The following is a 24,012-nucleotide window of genomic DNA, read 5'->3' on the forward strand; positions in this document are numbered from 1 at the left end:
GCTGAAGGATTTTGCTGGCATGCAACAAAATCAAGCCCTGCGACTCCCCAACCTCAAAGCAGGCTCAATATAAGTATGGACTTAAAAACACAGACTGCTTGGATTTAAAAGAAAAATGCACAAGTTCTGACTCAAAGGCACAAGAATGCTTGGATCAATTGAAAAAGAACGCTTTGGTTTCCGCTTTGGTTCAATGCTGCTACCTGCCTTATTTTCCCACCACTGCACCAACAAGGCGCTACCTTCTGGGTTTTTCCAGACGTGGGGCCAGTAATCAATTCAGATTGGGGAAAATGGTCGGGCTGAAGGTGCCAGATAATGACCCATAAGGCATCCTTCTCCACACCGTAGAAGACTTCAAGTGCACGCTCTTCATTTCCACTTACCTGCTCATTGTGAATACAGGCCTACGAAATTTCGTGTGTGTGTGCGCATGTAAGTGTGTGTGCATGCGTGCCCCGTACCTCTTGTGCGTGTCTGGTTGATACATGAAACTGAATTTGTCTGTGGGATGCCCGCTCGCCATTCTTGCTGTATGCAAATGAGGAAGGAGTGGAAGTGGATATGCAAATCTGAAATTAAAACAGCGAGAGGTCATGATTACAATGAACACAAGGGAAAAAAATTAATTAAAAGAAAAACAGCAAAATAATAATAAAGAAAAAAGCAAGCACCAGTGCAACAGCAAATGGTTAGTGATAGCAGCAAGGGAGACAGTGATCAGGACCATGTCTGAGTGAGTGTTTGTGTTAACATTGTGTCTTTAATGTGCTCGATACAGCATGGCTTAAAAAAAAAAAAAAAAGGATGTGTGATAACTTCTCTCAGTTTTAAGGTGTGTGCAAGTGAAGCAGTTTCCAGAGGTGCTTGGAGATTATTAATATGGGTGTTAATAGAATAGAATAGCCCTTTATTGTCATTGTACATGTACAAAAAGAAATTGTGGATCTGTCTATTTGCATAAACTTTACAATGTGTGTCCCCAAAGGAGAGTGAAAAATGAATATGGACTTGCATGTACGTGTGATGTCCTGTTCAGAACGACAAGTACAAGAAGCAAAGCTCAACATCAACACAGCCAATGAAAAAGCACAGCACATCCAGTGAAAGGTGCAAGTGGAAAAGCAACACAACGGTACTGGGGTGGGGGGGGGGGGGGTACCAAGCGGAGTTTTGCACCAAGCCAAGAGTAAGCGTGATCCAGAATTATAAGAGAGCTGCACAAACACAGAGTGAAACGGCTGAGCAATAATTGAAGAGAGGGAAGGTGTGCGCGGTCTGTGTGTTATATGAGTTCAAGTGTAGCTTGTGTTGATTTTAACCCTCTTTCTCTTTGAAATTTCGGACTTGGCATGTGATGGCAGGGATCAGAGTGGTGCATTGTGGTTTTGAGTGCGGGCCCGTAAAACACTGTGTTGGATGTTACGTGGTGATCCCTCTAAACACGGCACATCCCTCACCCAGTCGCCGTATAAAAAACCTATCAAAATTTATTACGTTTGCGACTTCAGTTTGCACAGATCCATCCTGAGCTTCTGCTTCATGGACAGTTAACAACTGACAAAACACAAACCCTTTACACGATTATTGCGTTGGTGTCATAAGAGCCGGGCATACGCTGTAACGTGGTGATGCCAAACGGCACCAAGTGACACTTCAGATTAGCCAAGGAAGCATTTCGGTGCTTTGTAAAATAGCACTGACGTCAAAACACCCCAAAACGCAGACAAATAAATGCAAGCACAAAACACGTGGGTGAGGCTGCTTTTCAGTTGTTTTGTGTGCAAATCCCCTTTAAAAATACATGCTCATCCTTCCCCCCCCCCCCCAAAATAACATGAACCTGTGTGTGTCTGTGGGTGTGCAAGACAACAAGAGTGGTGATATGCAAGCCGTGCCTCATTACTGAAACTCATGTCTCATAGCTAAAGAATGTGTCAGGGGAATTGATTAACCTACTGGCACCTTCCTTTTTCTCTTCACTGCACTTCATTGTTTAATTTATCATTAGCCTTCTCTACCTCAGTTAATCAGTACCTCTGCATGCAAAACAACACTTTGATTGTAGCAGAATTAAAACTGAATTTTCATTATTGCAACTCCCAAATTAAGAATTACATCTTAAAAATTGTTTGTTTGTTTTTTCCCACCCAAAAGCTCTTCTTGGGAGATACGTGCAAACCCAGTTACACTAAAGTACTGTGCAAAAACCTTGCACCACCCTCTTTTCTTTGTATTTTGCTTCCAAGAGCCAGACTTTGTTATAATTTTTTAAAGTGATCTTGGTAATAGTTTTCCAGGCTTTCTGAAGAACTTTCATACCTTTTCTTGGTACATTGGCTACTTTTTCACTCATTTTCGATCAGAGAAATTATTTTTGTTGTTAAACTACTTAACGCAGACATATGAATCATTCAAGCTTAAAAAAGGCACGTAACTCGAGGGATGAAGCGATGTGTTTACACACAGACAACTTAGCAACAAATCACTTCTAAAATTCTATCTTGAGGCACTTTGTTACTAGCCTGCCAGTAAAACACTTCCTTTGTTCCCATTTCTTTGGTTGAACTTATGAAAAACAAAAACAAAGATAACACAGCCTAAGACGATATTTTTTCACCAACAACATGATTCCTAAAGAGCTATTAGAAAATACTGAGAAAAATGGAAAAATGGAAGGACGAGCCAAAGAATTATCTACAGCAGATGAACAATATCTAAAAGTCATATACATGTATCCAGCATCGTATAAGACCTGATGCAGGACTTATATGATACAGGAGATGCATCGGGCAGCTGTCGAGCAGCCATTCTCTAGGAAGGGAATGGAGTGATGAATCAAAATCATAATCAGTGTCTACGGAGGAGGTCAGGAGACGGGTAATAACTCTCTACATCCATCTGTAAAAAAACGGTGAAAGCCATGTCATGGTTTGGAGCTGCATTTCTTGTCAAAATTGATCCAATTATCAACACAGAAAAGTATCATCAGATTTTGACCCACCAGGAAAAAAAAAAAAAAAAGCTTAATTTTGCAGCATGACAAAGATCCCAAACACACTGCCAACGCAGTGAAAACAAACCTGGATAGAAAAACACACAAGATAGAACATTATCAGTCATGTATGGGCCTCTCCAGAGCCCGGACATCAACATTACTGAAGTAGTGTGTGATCATTTTACCTAACATTATCCCATTTTGTATCCCGTTAAGATGCTAAAAATTTTAAAGTAATGCTACAAATTTCAATGTGTGAATCAACAGAAGTAAAAAGGAAACTGAAAAATTGTCACAAATTATAGTCCAAGATAAGAACGTCCACCAAGGTTAAATTAAGGACAATTCATATGATTGAACACAACAGATTGCTACCAAAGCACAAAGAAAAACAAATGTCTTTCCTCAAAAAAATTCTTAATTAAAAGAAGAAACCACAAACGACCCAGTTTTGTTCAAGTTCTCAATATTTGGGTTAACAGGCCTTTTAATGAAAAAAACTAAAATCAAATGAAAAGGTACAATAGGCCATGTAAGAGTATTAATCAGTAATACTATATAAAGGTAAAAACCTTTTATAAATTTATAAATCCCATTAACACATAGACAAACCATCCCTGAGGGGCCTGTCCTCAAAACACACACGTACACAATTACAGCTCTGAATGAATAGAGGAGCGAGAAACGGGTGTGTTCATCTGTTTCACTGCACCCGTGTGAATGCAGAAAAAGGTGATGAAAAGTTAAAACGGGAGAACAAGATTGGCCATACAATGCATCATAATGAGGGTGTGCACAAGAAACAGAGGACTGCAGAAATGCATGTGGTGAGTAGGAGTGTCCAACCATGCCTCCATTTGTTTTCGGGGGGGAGGTGATGAGGTCTCTACTCCTAAAAAGCCCCTTTCTAACCAGAAGACCTTCTGTTCGGCACTGCATTATGGTAGAAGACCATTAAGCAGAGTGTGCTCGCTATACAGAGGGAGACTGAAAGAGAGACATTGCTTTTATTTGTAGAACAAGCTGTAAAAGGGCAGATACAAGTCTAAACATATCCATGCATTTATATACTTCAGAAAGGTCAAAAACACATCCTTACTTGCTTACAGACTAACAAAAAGTAAGCGCTGTAGGCAGGTTTGGGTTTAAGAACAGCAAATCATTATGGGAAATGCACTTAGATGTGATAAATATTGGAGTCAGACTAATAATGACAGCATTAATTATTACCATCCTTGGCCAAAAAAAAAATATTCTCACCATATGTTTACACCGTGTATTTATATGCAGTAAACATTTATACCATATATTCTATTTCTGTGCCACAGTTGTTTTTTGCACCATGACACATTTTGTGTACAAATTTGTCAAAAAGCATCAATCTGATTCAGAAGAATTCATATTTTTCAATATATATTCAGGGAGTCAAAACCAAGCTGATATTGCAGAGTACTAGATATCAATGAAATGTCTTAGGGTTTAGAAACTGGAGCCCAGTTATTACAATCAGATAGGATCAGATAGTAAGTATTTTTTGTTTTTTGGACAGAGGCTTTTTTGTTTGTTTTTGTAATTTAGCTTTGATTTTAAATCAAACAATCAATACTGGATCAAAGTGCAGATTTTCAGCTTCAACGTAAGGCCAAAATCTTTAGGAATTACAAACATTTTTATGCACAGTCTCACATTTTCAGAAGCTCAAAATTAATTATAAAAACATACTCTAAAAAAACCCCCCCAAAAAAACTGCTTTTAATCCGTGAATGAAAATAGTTTGCAGTCGATCCCTACGTGAAGTCTAAAAACCATGGACATCATCGAGTGTTGCGATTCCCCCCCTTGAGATGTTCTCCTAGCCCAGTATGTTAACTGTAGTCATGAATGACTAACGGGTCACAACTGCTGTTTGAATCCAGATTTGTCCTTTTCAAAGTGGCTTTTCTTTTTACTGCCTGCATTAAACTCCATGCTGATGCACTGCAGACTATTTTCTTCTGTTTGCTGAGCCTTTTTGTAAAAATGGATTTAACTGTCTTTTCGCTCTTCTGTCCTTGATCCAAACACATCTGACTGAAGACACGGGGCTTGCTGCAGTGTAACATCTCTCCATCAATCAAAAGACTGCTGCTCTGACAGCAATGATAAAACTGCACTTGTGATGATAGCATTTTCACTTATCTGTTGACAGCTATTACACTTTCCTGTAGGTTGTGACAATCAAACCAATGACCATGTTAGGCTCTATAACCGCCTCACTCAATTTTTCCCCCTTCTACCTGACTGTGACATTGCAATGATGAAAAACATTATCAGAAAACTGGATTTGCACTGAAAGATGACAGAAACCAACAGATGCCGTTTAGTAGGTGAGTGTTGCAGGTGACTTCATTGGGCAGTGTTCAAATTCGAAAACTGATTTCATCCCCCCCCCCTGCAATCGTGGAAGCATGCTTTATTGCACAGTGAGTCATTTTAAGTTTCAAATATGGTTCTGGTAGGTGTTTTAATAGTTTTGTTTTTTTTAAATCCTGCAGCAGAGGAGGCAGAGGAGATGAGGCACTGCTCGGCTGAGACATCTAATGAATATTATACTCACAAGGCCCCCTCAGTGGGTAAGAAAATTACATCAGCTCCATATCTGATGGTTCTTCATCTGACAACAGTAGACAGGCCTCAATACACAATCAGTACAGGCTCGAGCTTCCGTACATACTGGCATGCTTTGTGACAACTTTGTTTGATGATTTCTCTGTAAAGTGGACTATGGAGAGGGCAACAGATATTATGAAGCAGTGTCGCAGCCTCAATCTGGAACATTTACCCAACCATGCATGGAAAAGAAGGTGTTTTAAAGCCTTAATTTTATTTAAATTTACAATGGCTTGAACATGCTCTGTTTACAGTTACCTCAGATTATCTTATCACCATTGTGAAATTTTACCACCAGCGTCTTTTTCATATGTTAAGCTTCAGCTTCCTGGTTAGCATCAATGCCAGACCCTCACCCACAAACATACAGGACTTCTTACTTGAAACAAAAGAGAAACTACCAGTCAATGCTAACCTGATGTGGCAACAGCACTCCTGATAATGCAAGTCGTGTTATGGCCAGCAAGGATAAAGACAGAGGAATAAAAGCCTCTGGTGGAGTGATTCTGACTAGAGAACAGCACGTCTACAGCAAAAAGGCACCAATCCTTTAGGAGCAGTGTCTTTTTAAAACCATCCAGCTGCAATGGAGGCAAAATAACTTCCTCTGTGATGATCCCACCCAAGTTGGCCAGGCAATACTTTTGCATCCAAGGGATTGGCTATCTTGGAGATTGTTTGTAGTTTCCATTTATAAAGCACACTATTTCAAAAAATGACTTCAATCTGCCTTGTTGTTTTAGAAATGGTAGCAGTGGCAGTCCTTTGGCATTGTTCTGTCTGGCGGCAACCTCTGTTGAACCTTGTGAAAAGCACAGCTGTTTCCTGCAGGAGTCCATTGTTTTATTATCCTGTTGGCTTAAAATGTTGATGTTTCAATAATATTGTTTTTGAATAAGTTTCATATAACTACCATGGTATTAGATGTATAAAATAAACCCAGGAAATAATAATATTTTGTGTATTACTCGATGCATTTATTGTTAGCATGTTCAGACCAGTTAGGTAAAACACACAGAAACTGCAACCCTTACATTAAACCACAATAGAAATGGGTTTTTTGGTTATGTGTACACACAGACAGACGCACACGCACACGCACACGCACACAGCAAGGATTTACTGACGACTGACTGACATTATTAAAGGAGACCTTCCCACTCCCTGGCTTAACCTGGGTAATTTTTCAGGACTTTGTTAGGCTTAAACTCTATTAGCGGGACTTCATTTTAGCTGAACTCAAAAGCTATAGCCTCAAGGCCTTAGCACAAAACGCAGCTTACAAACCTGCATGCTAACAGAGCTGGTATTTGTGTCCGTCTATCTTTTAACGTCTGTGTGACACTCAAGTTAATTTGTGGACATCAATATAAATATGAGCTTGTTTCAAAATAATGGTTCCACTCCATCAAGGGAGACTCCTGTGGCCTGGGGGAGTCAGAAGAGGCTATGATGAGGGAGGAGGGAAAGATTGTGAAAGAATAAAACCTCTCCCTCTCTTTGATGTACTCGCACACACACAAAGAAATGCCATTCCTGGAGAACATGTACAATACGCCACAACCCCCACGCCGACTCCATCCTCCCACATAATACCTCACCAGGCATCTACTCTTTAAGCAACAAATCAAAACCGGTGGGCGTTATCACACTTCAGCATGGGAGAGAATAGTACTGAACAGCTTTGTTTTTCTGAAGTCCTCGAGAAGGAAAGCGCTTCACTGGGGTCATATGATGAAGAAACAAAGAAAAATCATAAGACAATAACTTGAGGAGTGTAATTTGGTTTGTAAATTGCTTTTTTAAAAATGCAGCAGTTTAGGTTTTATAATTGTAGATTTTGTTCTGTAGCATTTGAATTTAGCTTCCACTAATTATATTTTAAAGCTGAAGTAATGATGAATGATTCCAGCTTTTCACTTTAGCAGTTCATTAAAAAATAGCACACAATTTTTATTTTAATAAAAAAAACATAAAAAGTGCATTGATGGCAATTTTTATTTGCCGCTTTCAATTTCAACTGGTGACCCACTGATAATGAGTTTTTGCAGATTGAGATTTTCTTTCTATTAATTATAGATGAAGTATATACAATTTTAAAAAAAATCAAATTTTCTTCAGAATTTTATTTTCATAATAAGAGAAATAATTCAACTTTAAAAATGCCCCACAATCTTTTTTCACTAAAACTACTCAAAAATGAAGTGCAAATAATTAACTATCTTATATAAAAAGCGCAACAGCTTTACAGAACACAACAAATGTCAGGTACTTACATTATTTTCCAGTATAAATTCAAAACCTTTATCTGTATTAATTAGGTTTGATCCAATAAGGTTTGATGTCAGCGGTCAATGATCAACAGCAGACAGCTCGCCAGCTCGCAAATATTTAATTTCCCAATTGAGGAATTCAATTATTATTACCAGTCTTTTTCTAATTCATGACGCTCTTTTTTTTTCTTTTTTTAAATCTGCCAAGCCACATTTTCATGTCGCACCTCATCTAACACTTGCAACACAGATGCATCTGGGCGCGCATGAGTTTGCATGCCTGGACTTCTGTACGTTTTGTTAATGTGTGCGCAGAGCAGATACACCGATCCATCATCATCGTCAGTGTGTAATACAGGCACATTGGCGGAGGTGCTTGTTTCTATTGGAAAGAGTCGATGACTCTTTATCTATTTATTTTTCCCGTGCATGTTTGGGTCATACATTGTACTTAATGGAGGGTGAATAGCACTAACATAATGGTAGGCTCCTCTGCTCTGCAGGCTACGCCATCCAAAAAGTAACAGCTACTCAGTGTTGTGTATTTTAAGCCAAGGTAATTTATCAAATTTCTGAAGGCTCCATTTTCAATTATGGAGAACGCCTGGTCCTCCAGGGCCATCATTTTCCTTGTAATTGCTTTGGTTCTTTTCACTGCTCATACCAAGAAGAGGCTGCTGGCTTATGGCTGGCTCATGGCTGGCTCTGACCTCTAGCTAGCTTTAGCCACTTTCTGTTTGTTAGCCTCTTCATTCTGGAGACGTTCAGTTGAATGATAGTGTTTTAAAGCTGCATTCCATTTGAAATGGGAAGTTGGAAATCCCAATATCCGAGTCTGACTTTTTAAGATGGAACACCCCCTCAAGTTGGATTTCCCTCTGAGAAAGTTGGAGAAACGCCACCAACCCCGACTTTACAATCCAAGATTGGATCAGTAAACATAAACAGTAGTAAAATTGTACATCTACACTGTAGTGCCACTGTTGTGCATTTCTGTCTCACTAAATAAGCCACACAGAGAGAACTGACCGGCATCTATCTGTGATTGTGCTACTAGTGGTGCATGAATTGCACCAACTTGCTAAGGAAGAGAAGCCCTTTTTCCCCAGCTACCACCACTGAAACACCGATTCAGGAGTAATATCTGAATTCTGAGGTAAAAGAGATACCCAGTGCCTGATTATGTACATGTATTACAGAGTGCAAGCTTTCTCAATGAGAACTGATATCTATAATCAAGTCCAAGAAACAAATCCATCATGCTGCAGCATTGAAAGGCAGTGTGATTGAATGGCTGATGACACCCCCATTTTTTCTACACAATCAGACCTGCCCTGGAGCGATGAGCTCCAAACAGCTCTGGGCTATTTTAGATCTAGGACAGTACAATTCACTTTGGGACAGCATCTCCCCTTTTCTCCACACTGCCTTTCTCCTCTTCTATTCGCTTTTCCTGAAACATCTCATCAGTCAAACACCTCATGGGTCTGTATTCCTAGATTGGGTGAAATCCTAACAGAAAATAGGAATGATTTTCACATCTAAAGCACCTAGACTGTTGAGAAGCAGTATTCATTTATGGAGATTGTTACCCTGGTTAGCATTAGACATTTCGAAGACCTGCGCTACAGTAAAGAGTAATATTGACTGCAACATGCTTCGAATAAAATATCAACACACAAGAGTGACTTTTTTCCTCTCTCTTAAAATGGATGATGTGATTACAATACTAAAATTAACAGTACATGCTGAAGCTGAAGAGCAAAAGGTTAGCAACATCGCCTTCGCTGAGGTTAAAAGAAAGTGGGTGGTAAGTGTTTATTTAAAGGTGTTCATTAGCAGCTTCTGTCTAACTTTTTAAAAAGACGGCATCAAATAATATGACTTTTAATGAGTTCTCACAGCAACTAGGAAATTAAAGTAATGGCAGTTGGGCTGAACAGCAGTGGGAAAAAAACTTGGAAGTCTACAGCCACACTAATTGGTCAGTGAGACTGCAGTCACGCATTAAAGAGCAGACAACAAGTGTTGAATAGGTGATAAATGGAGGTTAAAGGATCTAAAGACACCCCCCCCCCCCCAAAAAAAAAAAAACAAAAAACACACACACTCAGGTAAGCCCAAGGTCAGGTGAAACACTCCAATAGACCACAAAGTGTACTTCTGAGGCAAGTTGGCTATTAACTTGTATATCCTTAATAACAGGATATTCTACAGATTAGCAGTACAGTGTGGTTCTAATGACAGAAAAGGTTCGACAATATTCATAAGGCTGCTAGTATTTTCTCACAATTTAATGCAGCTGGGAGTAAATTAACCTGAGAGGATTTCCACTGTAAGACCTGACGGCTGCATGCGATGCAACTTATGGGCTTTGCATAAACAGCATTTGAAATAACAAGACATAAAGTGACTAGGGCTGCACGATATTAGGAAAACCTGCGATGTGCGATAACTGTGATCAATATTGCGATAACGATATGACTTGCGATAAAATAAATAGCAAAACAAAAAAATGAATACATAATTTCCGTTTTACTGCAACAGTTTTATTTACAGAAAGCTGCTGTATTAGCAGTGTAACAACAAAGTGCACTTTAACATTGAAATGTCTGTGAAGGTTCTCAGTCATCCAGGTCATCGTAGTCAAAGGAGCTTGGAAAGAAAAGCGTCTGGACTTCTTTAAGTTGCTTGAAGACGTTTCACCTCTCATCAGAGAAGCTTCTTCAGTTCTAAGGTCAAATGGTGGAGAGTCCCAGATTTAAACCTAGTGGGAGTTTCCCCCCACAGAGGGACAAAAGGACCCCCTGATGATCCTCTAATCACCTGAGCCAAGGTGTGAAACTGGGTGTGGGTCCCAATCAGCCAGAGTTTCGGGTGAGCTCATTGTGAAACCTGGCCCCACCTTATCATGTGAATTCCTGAGGTCAGATGGCCCAGGATGTGAGTGGGCGTTAAGGCATCTGGGGAGGAAACTCAAAACTGGATTATAGATGGCAGACAGTTGGTGTCGTAAACCACCGCCTCTGTTCAAAGATGGTCGCTCACAGTGGACATAGATGGCTTCTTTCACTCCTCTTTCAAACCATCTGTCCTCTCTGTCCAAAATGTGAACATTGGCATCCTTGAAAGAGTGACCTTTATCCTTAAGATGCAGATGGACTGCTGAGTCTTGTCCTGTGGAGGTGGCTCTTCTATGTTGTGCCATGCGCTTGTGAAGTGGCTGTTTGGTCTCTCCAATGTAGAGGTCTGGGCATTCCTCGCTGCACTGTACATCATCAGGGGGTCCTTTTGTCCCTCTGTGGGGGGATACTCCCACTAGGTTTAAATCTGGGACTCCCCACCATTTGACCTTAGAACTGAAGAAGCTTCTCGGATGAGAGGTGAAACGTCTTCAAGCAACTTAAAGAAGTCCAGGCGCTTTTCTTTGCAAGCTCCTTTGACTTTAACATTGAAACATTACCCACATAAAAAAATTTCTGAGGCTTGAATTCTGAAAGACATCCTTCCCGGTCTCTATAATTAGTTTTAAATAAACATAACTTAAATTATACTGCAAATTATCTCAATGCAGTTGTTCATCGTTTTACCACTCACCAAGTAGTTATGATGTAAGTCAAAACTGGAGAGGAAACTTTACTGTAGTGCTTGCGTAGTTTTCAGCTTGGCTCAGTTCAAACATGACGGTCTTGCAGCATGTTTCATACATTTGTGGAATGGCGACATGGGAAAAGTAGTTTTGTGAGGGGATGCGGTATCTCCGGTCCACTTTATGTATCAGACTGGTGAAGCCCTCTCTGCTAACTGTATTTATAGGCATCATGTCTTTAGCCAAAAAATGTGTAATGGCCTCTGTTATTTCTTTGTACCGCTTTTCTCATAAGGAGTTCCACTTGAAAACTCTGATACAGAGACGGCTGTTGGACTGCGGTGCTCTTTGTCTTAACATTAGCAACCTTTGTTTGGCTAGCCCTGTCTTTCTGGAACTCTTCAAACAGTTCTCTGTGGTTGTATTGAAGATGATGGTGGAGATTAGTCGTGTTTCCTCTGGTGGTTGCCACGAGTGTTCGGCAAGTTTTGCAGAGCACCTGTGTTTGGAGAACGTCGTCTTTATCAAATCCAAAGTACCTCCAATTAAGCGAGGTACTATTTTTTTTTTTTTTTAGCCACGAGTTCATAGTCAGTAGCTTTCTCGTCATGTGTCTCACTCTCAGCCATTACAACTCTGACTCGTCGCTGCAGTGTTGTTCGATCCCCACCTCTAATCCATGTAATTGGTTAATGCCGTGAAGGGCTCTATTCGACTGATCAAATGTGTAAAGGAGTTTCTTTTATTGGTAAATTCTTTACAGCACGTGTGTAAACATTTTAAGGTACCCAATTATCGCAGTTTACGCCGTTTTTTGCAATGGGCCCATTGCACAGGCTGATATCGCAATGACAATAAATTTTCGATTTATTGTGCAGGCCTAAAAGTGACTTTTGCACACCTGCAATAACCTTAATATTTTCTACCAAATATTAACCTGTACCTGCAGCTGGTAAGTATCTACTAAGGTCTATTTATAAAAAAAAAACAAAAACATTTTGCACACAGTTTTTATGTGTCAGTTACAGTTCAGACTTTAAAAAAAAAAAAAAGCTCAATCTCGAGTCACCTCAAATGGTCTGGACAGCATTTATCTGTAGGATATCTAGCCTGTTGGTCTGCTGTTTATCTCTGCTGTCAAAAAGCCATATGTGGCGTGCCTATGTCTATTTACTCTTGAGGAGACTGATATGCAAGTCTGATATGAATCGATGAGTTATTGAAGCACATTTACACTAAGTAAAGCGCTATACAAATACAGGCCATTTACCATTTTTAACTGATAATTGTGTTACTGAAGCTGAACTGAACTTTGATGTTGTTAGCTTCTGTTAGCAGCTTTTACTAAAACGTTCTTAGAAGTGGGTCTAACATCGTCTAACCCAGGCAACTGCAAAATAAACTCCCATGTGATACAAGAGTGGTATCAAACTGTTTATCAGAAAGAAAGTGCTGGCATAACCTTAAAGCTTATAACCAGATGCTGTTATAGCCGGCCACACCTCTAATCTGCTGACAAGTCACTACGGCACTATCAAGAACAGACAAGCATGTTAATGCATGTTTTCTTATGTTACAGCCCTGACTTCAGAGCTCTTCTTTCTTAACCCAGCACCAGCACTCACAGCAGCTTGGTTACCTGCCTGTACTGACAGTTATCTATCAGCGCCTTTGGTTGTGATGGCAGTGTACCACAATAGATGTGGTGAACAGAGCATCTCTTTGTCAGTTTAATAGGGAGATGTTTTTGTCAGGATGCACGCTTACACCTTCAGGCTTTGTAAATAGAGTACTCATTGATAGCATGAAACATTTTACTTGCAGATAGTACATAAATCCATCCTGCAAAATAAAATATGGAATTTAAAACTTTAGTGTAAAATACAGCTTTTACAATAGGCAATGTTAAATATATCAAAATGTGATTGCCATTGGATTCATATTCTGAATAATTTTATCGCACAAAGGTATATACACACAAACACAAAAACTCACACATACTAGACCATACAGCTTTATGAGCTAGGACTTGGTGGTTAAACCCAAGGTAAACAATCAATTCTCAGAGGCAGTATTAACAGCAGACAGGCATTATTGCCTGCAATGAAGGTGGGACTCGACAAATATGGGTGGAGGGAAAGAAAACAAAAGAACACCACCATTATATTGCAGTTAATATAGAAAGCAGCAAAGTTTTACAGAGTCCCTGCACAAAATTGTTGTTATTAATGAGTAGGGGGCGTGCGAGAGTTACTGATCATAACGGCACACTTTTCTGTTTTCTCAGTGGTTGCATTGATTTTATGCAGGCCAAAGAGGACCGAGCCTGCAGGTAGGGGATGGTTTTTCCCCTCTTCTAACCTGTCAGACACTCTGAAGTACTCCACAACACTTCGCACTGAGGTGTGACTATAGTAATCTGGCACACTGTGGGCCGTGTCTGCCTGAGGATGCAGCTCTCGAAGAACAAAACTGACGCGAAACTTTTAACATTTCGTCGTCTTCAAATGCAATGACACTGTGGGTGGGAATCACAGTAATTCACAAGCGAATACTATCACAATTTGTTGCCCACGATAATGACAGTATCACGATACACTGAATCTCAAAACACTGCAAGACAATCATCTACAGCACAGCATGATATCCTCTATTTATTCACATTATTGTGAAGTGGGTGAATTAAATCTTCCTGGTTTCTGTGGCCGATCAGTATTACCCCTCAGCAAATACATATTTTAAAGAAATAATTCTAAAACTATTGATATTGGGCACATTGATAACTGCAATACTATAGTTGGCCAATCCGAAGGTACACTGGAGCATTTTTTCCAGTATCCCAAAAAGCCCCTGACACTGAGGCACTGTGCAAAGAACCATGAGTGTAAAACAATGTTTTAAAAACAGCACACTAGCTAACATGATAGTAACTCTTTTAGCACAGCCAAAGATTCTGTTTATCTTGTCGGTTTTCAAAAAAGAAAGCAGATATGTCAAGTCTTTGTCACTATAAAAACACAGTGGGACATTTTATTCAAACTATGCAGTTACTGTATTACTTCAGACCTAGTTGGCATTTCTCTACTCTTATTATCAATCAGCTTGTGTAGATGGCCGATTAAGATCAATGATGGTCAGAGCTAACAGCTATACCTCTATACCTTTATCTCGTCCACCTAACCGTTTCTCTCTCTCTCTCGCACACACACACACAGAAATAAAAGTCAGCTGACATCCAACCGCTTAATTTCACTAATTGAAGTTGGCCAAATCAGTCCGTGTTTTATGTCAATGTGCAAAAACATTTCTTAATGCTGGAATTCTGAAATAACCTCCCTTTGTTCCTGTTCCTGTTTCTCTTTGACTCACCACATATTTTATTTTCGTTTTCTTATTTTGTGTAAGTGTGTGTATATTTAGGCCACACACAGTTACATAGGGTGGATAATGACACCATAATGGTTGGCCCCTCTGCCATGAGTCATAATAGGATAGGAATAGGATAACTGGACTATGAAGCAAATTTCCCAACCCTAACATATAGATATCAATACACTTGCAATAAGCTCATAAAGACTAGTAAATTTATTGGTATAGTTCTATAAGTTACTAAAGACCAATGTTTCATGTAGCCCTTTTCCACTAGTACCTGACTCTACTGTACCTTTCAGTCCTTTTCCATTATAGTCGAGTACCACCTAATGTGTGTAGGGTCGTAATAGGGGCATGGTTGGAAGTCCTCTGACGTCATTTGAACACCGAAAAAAGGACGACGTTGAGGTGACGGATCTGTTGCTCAGTGTGTGGCTTTTTTCTAGACTCAGGCACCACTGTGGTTTTTTGTGTAGCCATTTCCCTCATTGCTGGAATTCAAAAATGGCAGATGTGATTTTCGTGAAGGCAGTGGCATGCAGTCTTTCAGCGTCACATTTTGGATCACCTCAGATTGCTTGGAACCCCAGCCAATTGGGTACTAAAAAAGTACCAAACACCAAAGAGTGGGTAATAGTGGAAAATGATTATTAGTAGCATTGCTCATTGTCCTGGTTAACAAGTACACACTGAAGGCTGGTGGAAAATTTGCCACACTTAGCTGAGACTAGGGCTGGGCGATATGGCCTAAAATTCATATCTCGATATTCTTTAGCTGGATGGTGATATATGATATATATCTCGATATTTTTTAAAGCCATAAAGTAAGAACGAAAAGAGAGTTCTTAGTCAAAGCTGTGACCCAGATGTCACACAGGCACTTTTATTAACACAGCGCAGATGTACATGAAAAGATTACTCGGAAATAAATTATCAGCATTTATTAAATAATAATTCTCCATAAATAAAATAAAACAATGCTGTTTTTGTGCATAACAAAAAGCTCACAATTGTGCAGTCAAAATGTAAACTAAAAGACGCTGAGCATAATAACAAAGACAGACAGATTTCGCAGCTGCTCTGTTCCCAAGTTCTACTGCGTGACTGACAGCTTTGAGTTTGAAATCTGCTTCGTAACCATGTCTCTTACAGGTGCCATTTGTGGTCCTTATACGCACACAATACGGTAATATTACGTTGAAGCACAATATGCATTACTCCGCGGGGCTCCTGACTACAGTAGCCGTAATGCTCCAACAATCCATCAAGCGGTGCGGCTTCGTAGCTTACCAAAGTCGTATGACAGCATTTTTGACAGATTGCTGAGCGCTGTGTACCACATAAAATCGGTTTGCGGTCAGTAAGCACAACCAGAACTCATACATAAGGCACACTGTCGTTTTTTGTGAAAATGAAAGGATTTTAGTGTAAGGTTATAGTCCGAAAAATACGGTATACGAGTTTTGTAAGGTAGTTTGTTTCGGGGCAGGAGGCTGGGAGACAGCACACAGTTTCACACACGCTTCATTTTGCCCTTTATGGTGCTGTTGTAAATTGTGAAAATACTAGTAATGCTAGATGCACGGCGTTAACGAGGTAACCGCTAACGCATTGACGCCCACGCACGGGGCGATCCGCGGTAACTTGTTAACGGAGATTTGCCGCGTTAATACAGTTATGGCATTAACGTCATTTTAACGAGTGTAACGCGGCAGCACTAAAATAGTAATCTCCAAATGTTTTCTTTTACTGACCAGCTCCTCTTTGATAGCTGCCGTGTCCATCTTGTCGTTGCCTGCAGGTGAAGCGATGGGGGAGGGGGAGGCAGAGTAACGCAGCGTAGAGACAAAAGTGGACGAAAGAGAGGCAAACTTGCGGTTCCACAAGTATAATTATAACGTGACATTAGGGCTGGGCGATATGGCCTAAAATCCATATCGCGATATAATTTGAAGCATGTGCGGTAACGACATATATCACGATATATTATTTTCTTCTGTGTAACGTATTTTCCACACTATAAGGCACACTTAAAATCCTTTAATTTTCTCAAAAATCGAGAGTGTGCCTTATGTATGAATTCTGGTTGTGCTTACTGACCTCGAACCGATTGGGGCGTGCAGAAATCTGTTAAAAAATGTTTTAGTACAACTTTGGTAAGCCGTACTGCTTGATGGATTGTCAGAGCATTACAGCTGCCGTAGTGAGGAGCTTCGCAGAGTAATCTGGGTCCAAAACTCTGTCTACTTCAGGTCCCAAAGTCAAACGAATACTAAGAGTTAAAAACGGTCTAAATTCTTTCATCTTTAATAAAATCATCAGCGTTGCTGCTTTACCAGGTGTAACAATTAAGTTTAACATCCAGGCATCCATGAAAACAGAATTTATTAAATTTAACGGAGTTAGAAGTTAACAGTTAACAGTAAGTTAACTCGCTAGTTTCCACCTAAACATGACATACCATGTTCTGACTGAGAGATTTTTGAAACTAATTAAAACGTACAGCTCTGCTACCACTTCCAACATAAACGAAGACAGAAAACTAAACAGCAGTGGTGTTTGCAGGGTTACTGAAGTTGGACTACCTGGTATATAATGTTGTGCTACGTGATTGCTAGCGACACAGCTATGTTAGCATAACATTAGCACAGTGAAGCTGGAGGATGAACGCCAACTCGATAAAAGTTAACGTGAGGGATTCTGATGGTTAGGGACAAATGCAATCGCATAGCAGGATGCTATACACGGGCCAAACTTCAGTCAGGAGAACAACTGAGATTATTCATCCAGTCATTTGCTATGACTGTCGCCCGGCATAATTTGCAGATGATAATGGTTGTAGCCGCTGCGATGCTTTCGACCAAAACAGGCGCAGCTTCATGACATCATCAACATATGCTATCGCGGTAGAGCGGTATAGTCAAAATCTCTATCGTTGGCCAAATTTATATTGTTTCTATCGTATATCGTTTATATCGCCCACCTCTACGTGACATAGACTATATCGATATAAACGATATTGTCACATCTCATATCTCGTACAAAAATATATCGATATATTTAAAAACTCGATATATCGCCCAGTCCTAGCTGAGATAGAATTCTTTCAAGAGTGCTGTCCATTCGCACCAGTGCTCTTGTCACTCGATATCTGCTGTGTGTGTGTAAGCAGCCAAAACCCAAACCTACACTATATCATAATCATCGCGGCTTTAGCTCAGGAGCTACTAATCGGAAGACTGGTGGTTTTAGATCCTTGAGTCTGCATTCCACAGTATCCTTGGGCAATATACTGAACTCTTCGATGCATCCGCTGGAGTGTGAATGTATGTGAATGTTAAACCGAAAGCACTTAGGTAGAAAAAGCATAGAAAAAGGGCTTGTATGAATTAGTGTGAATGAGATGTGTTTTATAAAGCATTTTGAGTGCTGTAGTGGAGTAGAAAAGCACTATGTAAGAACCAGTCCATTTACCATCTACCATCAACATGTATTTTCTGTTTGTTTTAGAGACAGTTGTCCTGGTGGTGGTCTAAAACTAGTGCACATAGCTTAAGTAATCAATATTTATTACATTTATGTGGTCTGACATCATTTAGGGGAAGCACTTGAATGGCCAGTGCAGCAATAACTTTGGATTTGATCTTATTAAGTGTCCCAGAAAAGCCCTGACACTGTGACAGTGAGCCACTGTGCACAGAAAGATGACTGTAAAACAAAATCCACTTTAAAAATCAATCAACCATAATGAATTTTATGCTTTACATTTTTTTTCTATCTGTCTTTACCTATTTAAGAAGTGGCTCAAGTGCAGTCTAGCCCTTGTTTACAGGAGTACATACCCACAGAGTTTGTGGGGTCAATCAAAAACACTGTGTGTCCCAATCCAATATAATTATACGAGAAACCGATGTGCAGCAGGGGCACATGTATCCTGACAGAGTGTCAAGATCCAGATACACTCAACTTAAAGCCAGAGAAATGTCCTCACTTAACCTCATACAATATTTTTTCCTTTCGGACTGCTCATAACACCCACTCTGTTACAGTTCTGCAGTGTAACAATGGCTACTGACACCACAAAAAACCCTCAGCAGTCACTATAAGACATCTACTGTATTTCAGTAATAAAGATCAAATGTTGTCCCTATAGATTCAGCTAAAACTAATGAGGCTTACAACAATAGCTCTGCACTACGAAGTCTCGCCGACACAAAGGGGTGGATAAAACAATTAAAAAATATTGCAAACTACCCAAATTCTCATTTATTTGAATCAACGCCTCTTTAAAGTAGATTCAACAAAAACTCAAAATTATCACATCCACAATGTTAAGATTTTTTGTACAACTGTTGTATGGCTGTGCTTAAGTTTCAGTCAGATGTTAATAATAAAACAGCTACTCTTTGTATAGGTTAAATTCAAAAGCTGCTACAGTAGAATAGCATAAAAAGAATTTCTAATGACTGTAGGTATCACTAATGAATAGCCAGCCTGCAGCACAGACGCATGTGAATGTCCATTTGTGCATGTGTACACACAATACGACTGACAGCTGAATGCATTACAACTTTGCCTCCAGGGATCTGTGTTCAACCTTTTATCCTGATGCTTTATTCCCTCTGACATCTCTCACCTGCCGCAGTTTGTATGCATGCATGCATACACTTACATCAAAATTTAATTGTCATAGAGAGACGACGATCTGACTGAACCATTGTGGTAGACTGATGCTACACAGTGTGAATCTGTGTACAGGGAAAATAAGAGCACTTGTTTTCTTATCCTCCTATCATCCCACTAGTTCATTTATGAAAACATCAAACAATGTACTTCTGTAAGACCTCTATACATTTTCTAAAATAAAAACAATGTTTGTTTTTTTAATAGTGGACATCTAAAAACCTTATTTTCAGTTAATAACTGAATAAGAGCTGAAGAATGACTCATTCAAGTGGTGCTGAGAGGCCTTGTAGCGAGATCAGTGGACCAAGTAACTACTGGGAAAGTACGCCTACATCTCTTACAGACATTTATGGAGTTGATTACTGAATACTATTTAAGTGAATCAGCTGCAATGCACAAATGTATCATGAGATGGTGTGTCTGTTTTAGTAAAACTAAAACAGTCAGTGCCTTTCAATATGTTGCAACTACCTCAAAACCAAAAGAAGAATGTGTTGTTGTAAAATGCCTTTTTTTTCTCGACCACCTCTCACTTATAGGGAAAAAGCCACTGCAATGTCACGGATCTAACACTGCAAGCTTCTCTCAGCTGTTCCCTTACTGGTAAGAGGTCACCACAGAGGATGGATCCACATATTTGATTTAGCACAGGCTTTCAGGCCAGACGTCCTTCCTGACACAACCCTTCCAGGGATCTGTCTCTCCTTTCACTCCCGAAGCGGGGGATAACCACTACACCTTAGTAATCCTACTACAGAACTGTGGATGTAGCATTTCATTACACATCTAGAATATATTATTTATTGAACCGATTAAGATGAAAGCAGATATAGCACTACAACAATCACCAGCATGCCTTCATAAAGGGGGATGGAGAATGACAACAACATATCTGCCCTTTAATCCACAATATATTGATGTAGAACAAAACTGTAATATGCACGCAGGCAGCAAGGTGAGAAATGTTTCCCAATTTATTACTATGAAGCACGATGGTACAGGTGCGCTAAATGTCATCTCAAACCAACACGTAGAAAAATACAATTTCTTTTGTATTCTCTTAGCAAGAAATTAAATAAAGCATTACTTATTCTTTTGGCTGCTCCCTTTACGGGTCGCCACAGCGGATCATCTGCCTCCATTTCACCCTCTCTTTAGTATCCTCTTCTTTCACACCAGCTGTCTGTATATCCTCCTTCACTACATCCACAAATCTTCTCTTTGGTCTAATTAAGGCATTACTTAATAAAAAAAATAATAATTTTCAGTGCTTAATCACCATTTCATGTGGATTTCATGAAGGTATGACCTACGACTGGTTTGCACGTCTATTTTAAGTGCTGCTTAATTGCTTTGACTGATAGTTAATCAGGAATAAAATAGTGGCCAATTTGTCTGATAATGCTGTAATAACCAATGTTACTTTTCAGGGAAAAGTTCAAAAGCTCCCTTTTTCTCAGTGTGTGTTGCTGCCATCTTTGGTTAATATTACTGTCAGTGAAACATCTTTTGATTTTAGACTGTTTGGCAAAACACTGGGACACATTTATTATATTTTTCTAATGTTGATTTTCTCCAAATGAACAACTGAAGAAATAAATAACCCCTCTTGATTGATTCCTATACAAGAGAAATATTCAGAGTCCCCAAAATGCAGTTGAATGAACCTTTATGTACAGCAACCTTATTATTACTATTAACCATTGAAATGTTTACATCTGCTAACCTCTAAAAGAACAGTAGCATTACTGGAGGTTGAAGTTGAGGGACCGTGAGCTGGACGAGGCACAGGAAATGAAGGTGACTCTGGAAGCTGCCGTCTGTCGGTGCTTCATTCGCCGATCTGTGATGAGCAAATCACTAAGTGGTTCAAACCACACGGGAATGAAGTGCTGGAAAGCTCTGTTACAGAACCGCTGTCTGTCGTAACATTAAGTGACTCCCGCTTTCAACAGTCTGACGGTTTTATGGCTGCATTGTACAGCCTGCCATTCATATACATGAGCCTGCACCCCACACATGCCAAAAGCCACACGACATCCACCATCTTCCTCCAGCGAGGTAGATAGATGAATCAACTTTAGCATATAGCAACAACACTAGTTCTCATCCAGTAGGAAAAAACAAAACAAAACCACAAACGTAGTATTTTCTGACTAGAGCTCCTAAAGAGAACCACTGACCTTTAAGTTAATATACTTTCATCTGGTGGATGCAGTTCTAGTGGATGCCTTTTGATTTATCTAGAGTCACAAAAATAAAGTCAGCCTTTAACAAAGACTTCCTTGTTTGTATATTAATAAGATTTAGGCTCTTCAGTCCTCTCCCCCCCCCCCCCAATCACAAAGGGAAGTATTTCTAGATGTCATAATTACAAACAGGACAAAAGTATCACCTATTAGAATCACTGAATGTCTATCATCCACGGAGCAGTGTGCATCTTCCAGTCTCGATTGTAGACTGTTATTTTAAATGTACATAGTTTGCTTCCACAGTAATGCTCTGGTGAAGCCAACAACAGTAGCATCTCACAAATCCCTTTAGACAGATAAGGCTTCTTGAATTAAATGGGATTAGTAGTCAGTGACTAAAGCAAGTAATCCCCCACCCACCGCCTACAAAAAAAGGAAAAAGAGATGATGGCAAAAAGGATTCATTTCACTGATAAGACTAGTCAAAAACAGGAGGGTAAATAAATAAATAATCACCTGTAACATTTGGAATAATCCTATCTGATATGCACCATTTAAACACACATCTTGTAGTATCAAGTTTTTTTAAAAGTGCCTTTTTTAACTTCTGCCACTGCTCGTTGCATTAGGCATGAATAAATGATCCAGCTTGCATATGTTACCCTGAGCACTGCACTTGGAACTGGCATGTTCACTGATTTCCTATACTGTATACAACGAAAAGCAATTAGATTTAAATAAAATTGAGATGAATAAATAATGACAACGAGCATTAGTTGCAGTGGATATCTGTGCACAGCAGCTAAGTCCTGGTGTAAGTGACATTCAGATAAAGTATACATTTGTTATGAACCCAGGCAGGAGTTGATGGGCACTGACATAGTTAGCCACTTTAATCCAGTGTGCAAACATTTGCACATGCAGAGTAAACCTTTTCTACCCATTTTGACCTTTCCCACTTCTCTCATTCGTCTCCTTCCCCTAAATTCAGCGCCAAACTCTTAACAAATTTAACTCCAGAAACAGTCATTTTCTCCATAGTGGCTACTGTAGCCTTGAGGCGTTTGTATTTACCCTCACATCAGTGGTTAATATGTAGTTATATCAGTCAGAGTGTGGCATGCACTGGCAGTGCACTGCATACCAGAGATAGCAAGCAAAGCCAAAACAGCGATGGTTGGACAAAAATGGTCACACTCAAACAAGCTTAAGACACCATTTTGAAAATCCACCGATTTCTAGATAACCACTCCGAGATGCCATCTTGCCAATTATCACTAGATTAGCCAGCGTTAGCATGGCGAGCCATCCATTCCGAAACACTCCGTGCAGGAATCTGCACGGGTCACATATTACTAACGTTAGCTTAGCTTGCGTGCTAGCCTGGAAAGCCAGTCGCTAACCCGCCGTAGCATCCCTGCATCTCTCGGCACACGCTGCCCCCTTTAAAAAAACGCTAATTAGCAAGTTAGCCTGGGCAAAATTAGCAGATGACAATGAAAACCACTCGCAGCAGGTCAGACCCGCAACGCACTGGAAATACAGCTGCTAACACTACTACCTGGCGGACGACAAATAAAGTGAAAAAACAAAACTACAAAAAAAACCTGACACATGCTTCAAGTAGTATCACTTTAACTCCGCTGTTTAAGCTAGCCGCTTTAGCTTAGCCCGCTAGTTCCCCACTGTAGCCACCACGGAGGACAATTAAAGGGATACGGAGGGAAAAAAAAGATAGGAAAAACCCCCCGAACAAGCATGAAGAAAACACATGGGCATTTCTCCTCTTTGTGATAAAAAGCATAAAAGACTTACCAAAGCTACTCGGTCGATCACGGAAGGGAAAAAATGAAAGATTCCCCGAATGTGTACGTGCTCTCTCCCGTGTGAGTGTGCTGCCTCGGGTCGGTGCGGACTGGCTCTGCTACAGCAGCGTTTTGTCGGGCCAGTGGCGCTGGGAAGACAGCTTTCACCCGGAGAGACGGCCACAGTGTGGGGGATGGGGATGCACTGCCGGGAGGGGACAGAGGGAGGGATGCAGGGATGCAAGAGACAGAGGAGGGGGCCAGACCCACCAATAATATAAACTGGATAGGCTCTGATAATAGCCCGATAATATGTACACCGATTCAGTGCAGTCTCGTAAAAACTGAAATCAGTAAATGGCGTCAGTATGTGCTGCCCGTTTACATTGATTTCACTCCAGTTTCACAACAATGGGACGGTCTCTGACTTTTATAGGATGGTCTGTTG

At 40.0% G+C, this 24,012-nt stretch overlaps 1 protein-coding gene across 2 annotated transcripts in view; it reads right to left on the reverse strand.

The window, feature by feature from the left end:
* Positions 1 to 23,897, reverse strand: part of fam168a (family with sequence similarity 168 member A) — a 38,015-nt gene extending 14,118 nt beyond the window's left edge. The window contains exons 1-2 of one of the 2 annotated variants that reach the window (XM_084950083.1): positions 23,575 to 23,897; positions 465 to 572 (exon numbers count right to left, since the gene is read on the reverse strand). In XM_084950083.1, coding sequence (XP_084806209.1) covers positions 465 to 526 — 62 coding nt within the window. In that variant the 5' untranslated portion in view covers positions 527 to 572; positions 23,575 to 23,897. The remainder of the gene's footprint in view (positions 1 to 464; positions 573 to 23,574) is intronic. The other variant, XM_084950084.1, reaches the window with a different exon arrangement.
* Positions 23,898 to 24,012: the final 115 nt, after the last annotated feature.

Source organism: Perissodus microlepis, chromosome 14, assembly GCF_051167445.1.
Source record: "Perissodus microlepis isolate ML-2025 ecotype Zambia chromosome 14, ASM5116744v1, whole genome shotgun sequence".
NCBI classification, from domain to species: Eukaryota; Metazoa; Chordata; class Actinopteri; order Cichliformes; family Cichlidae; genus Perissodus; species Perissodus microlepis.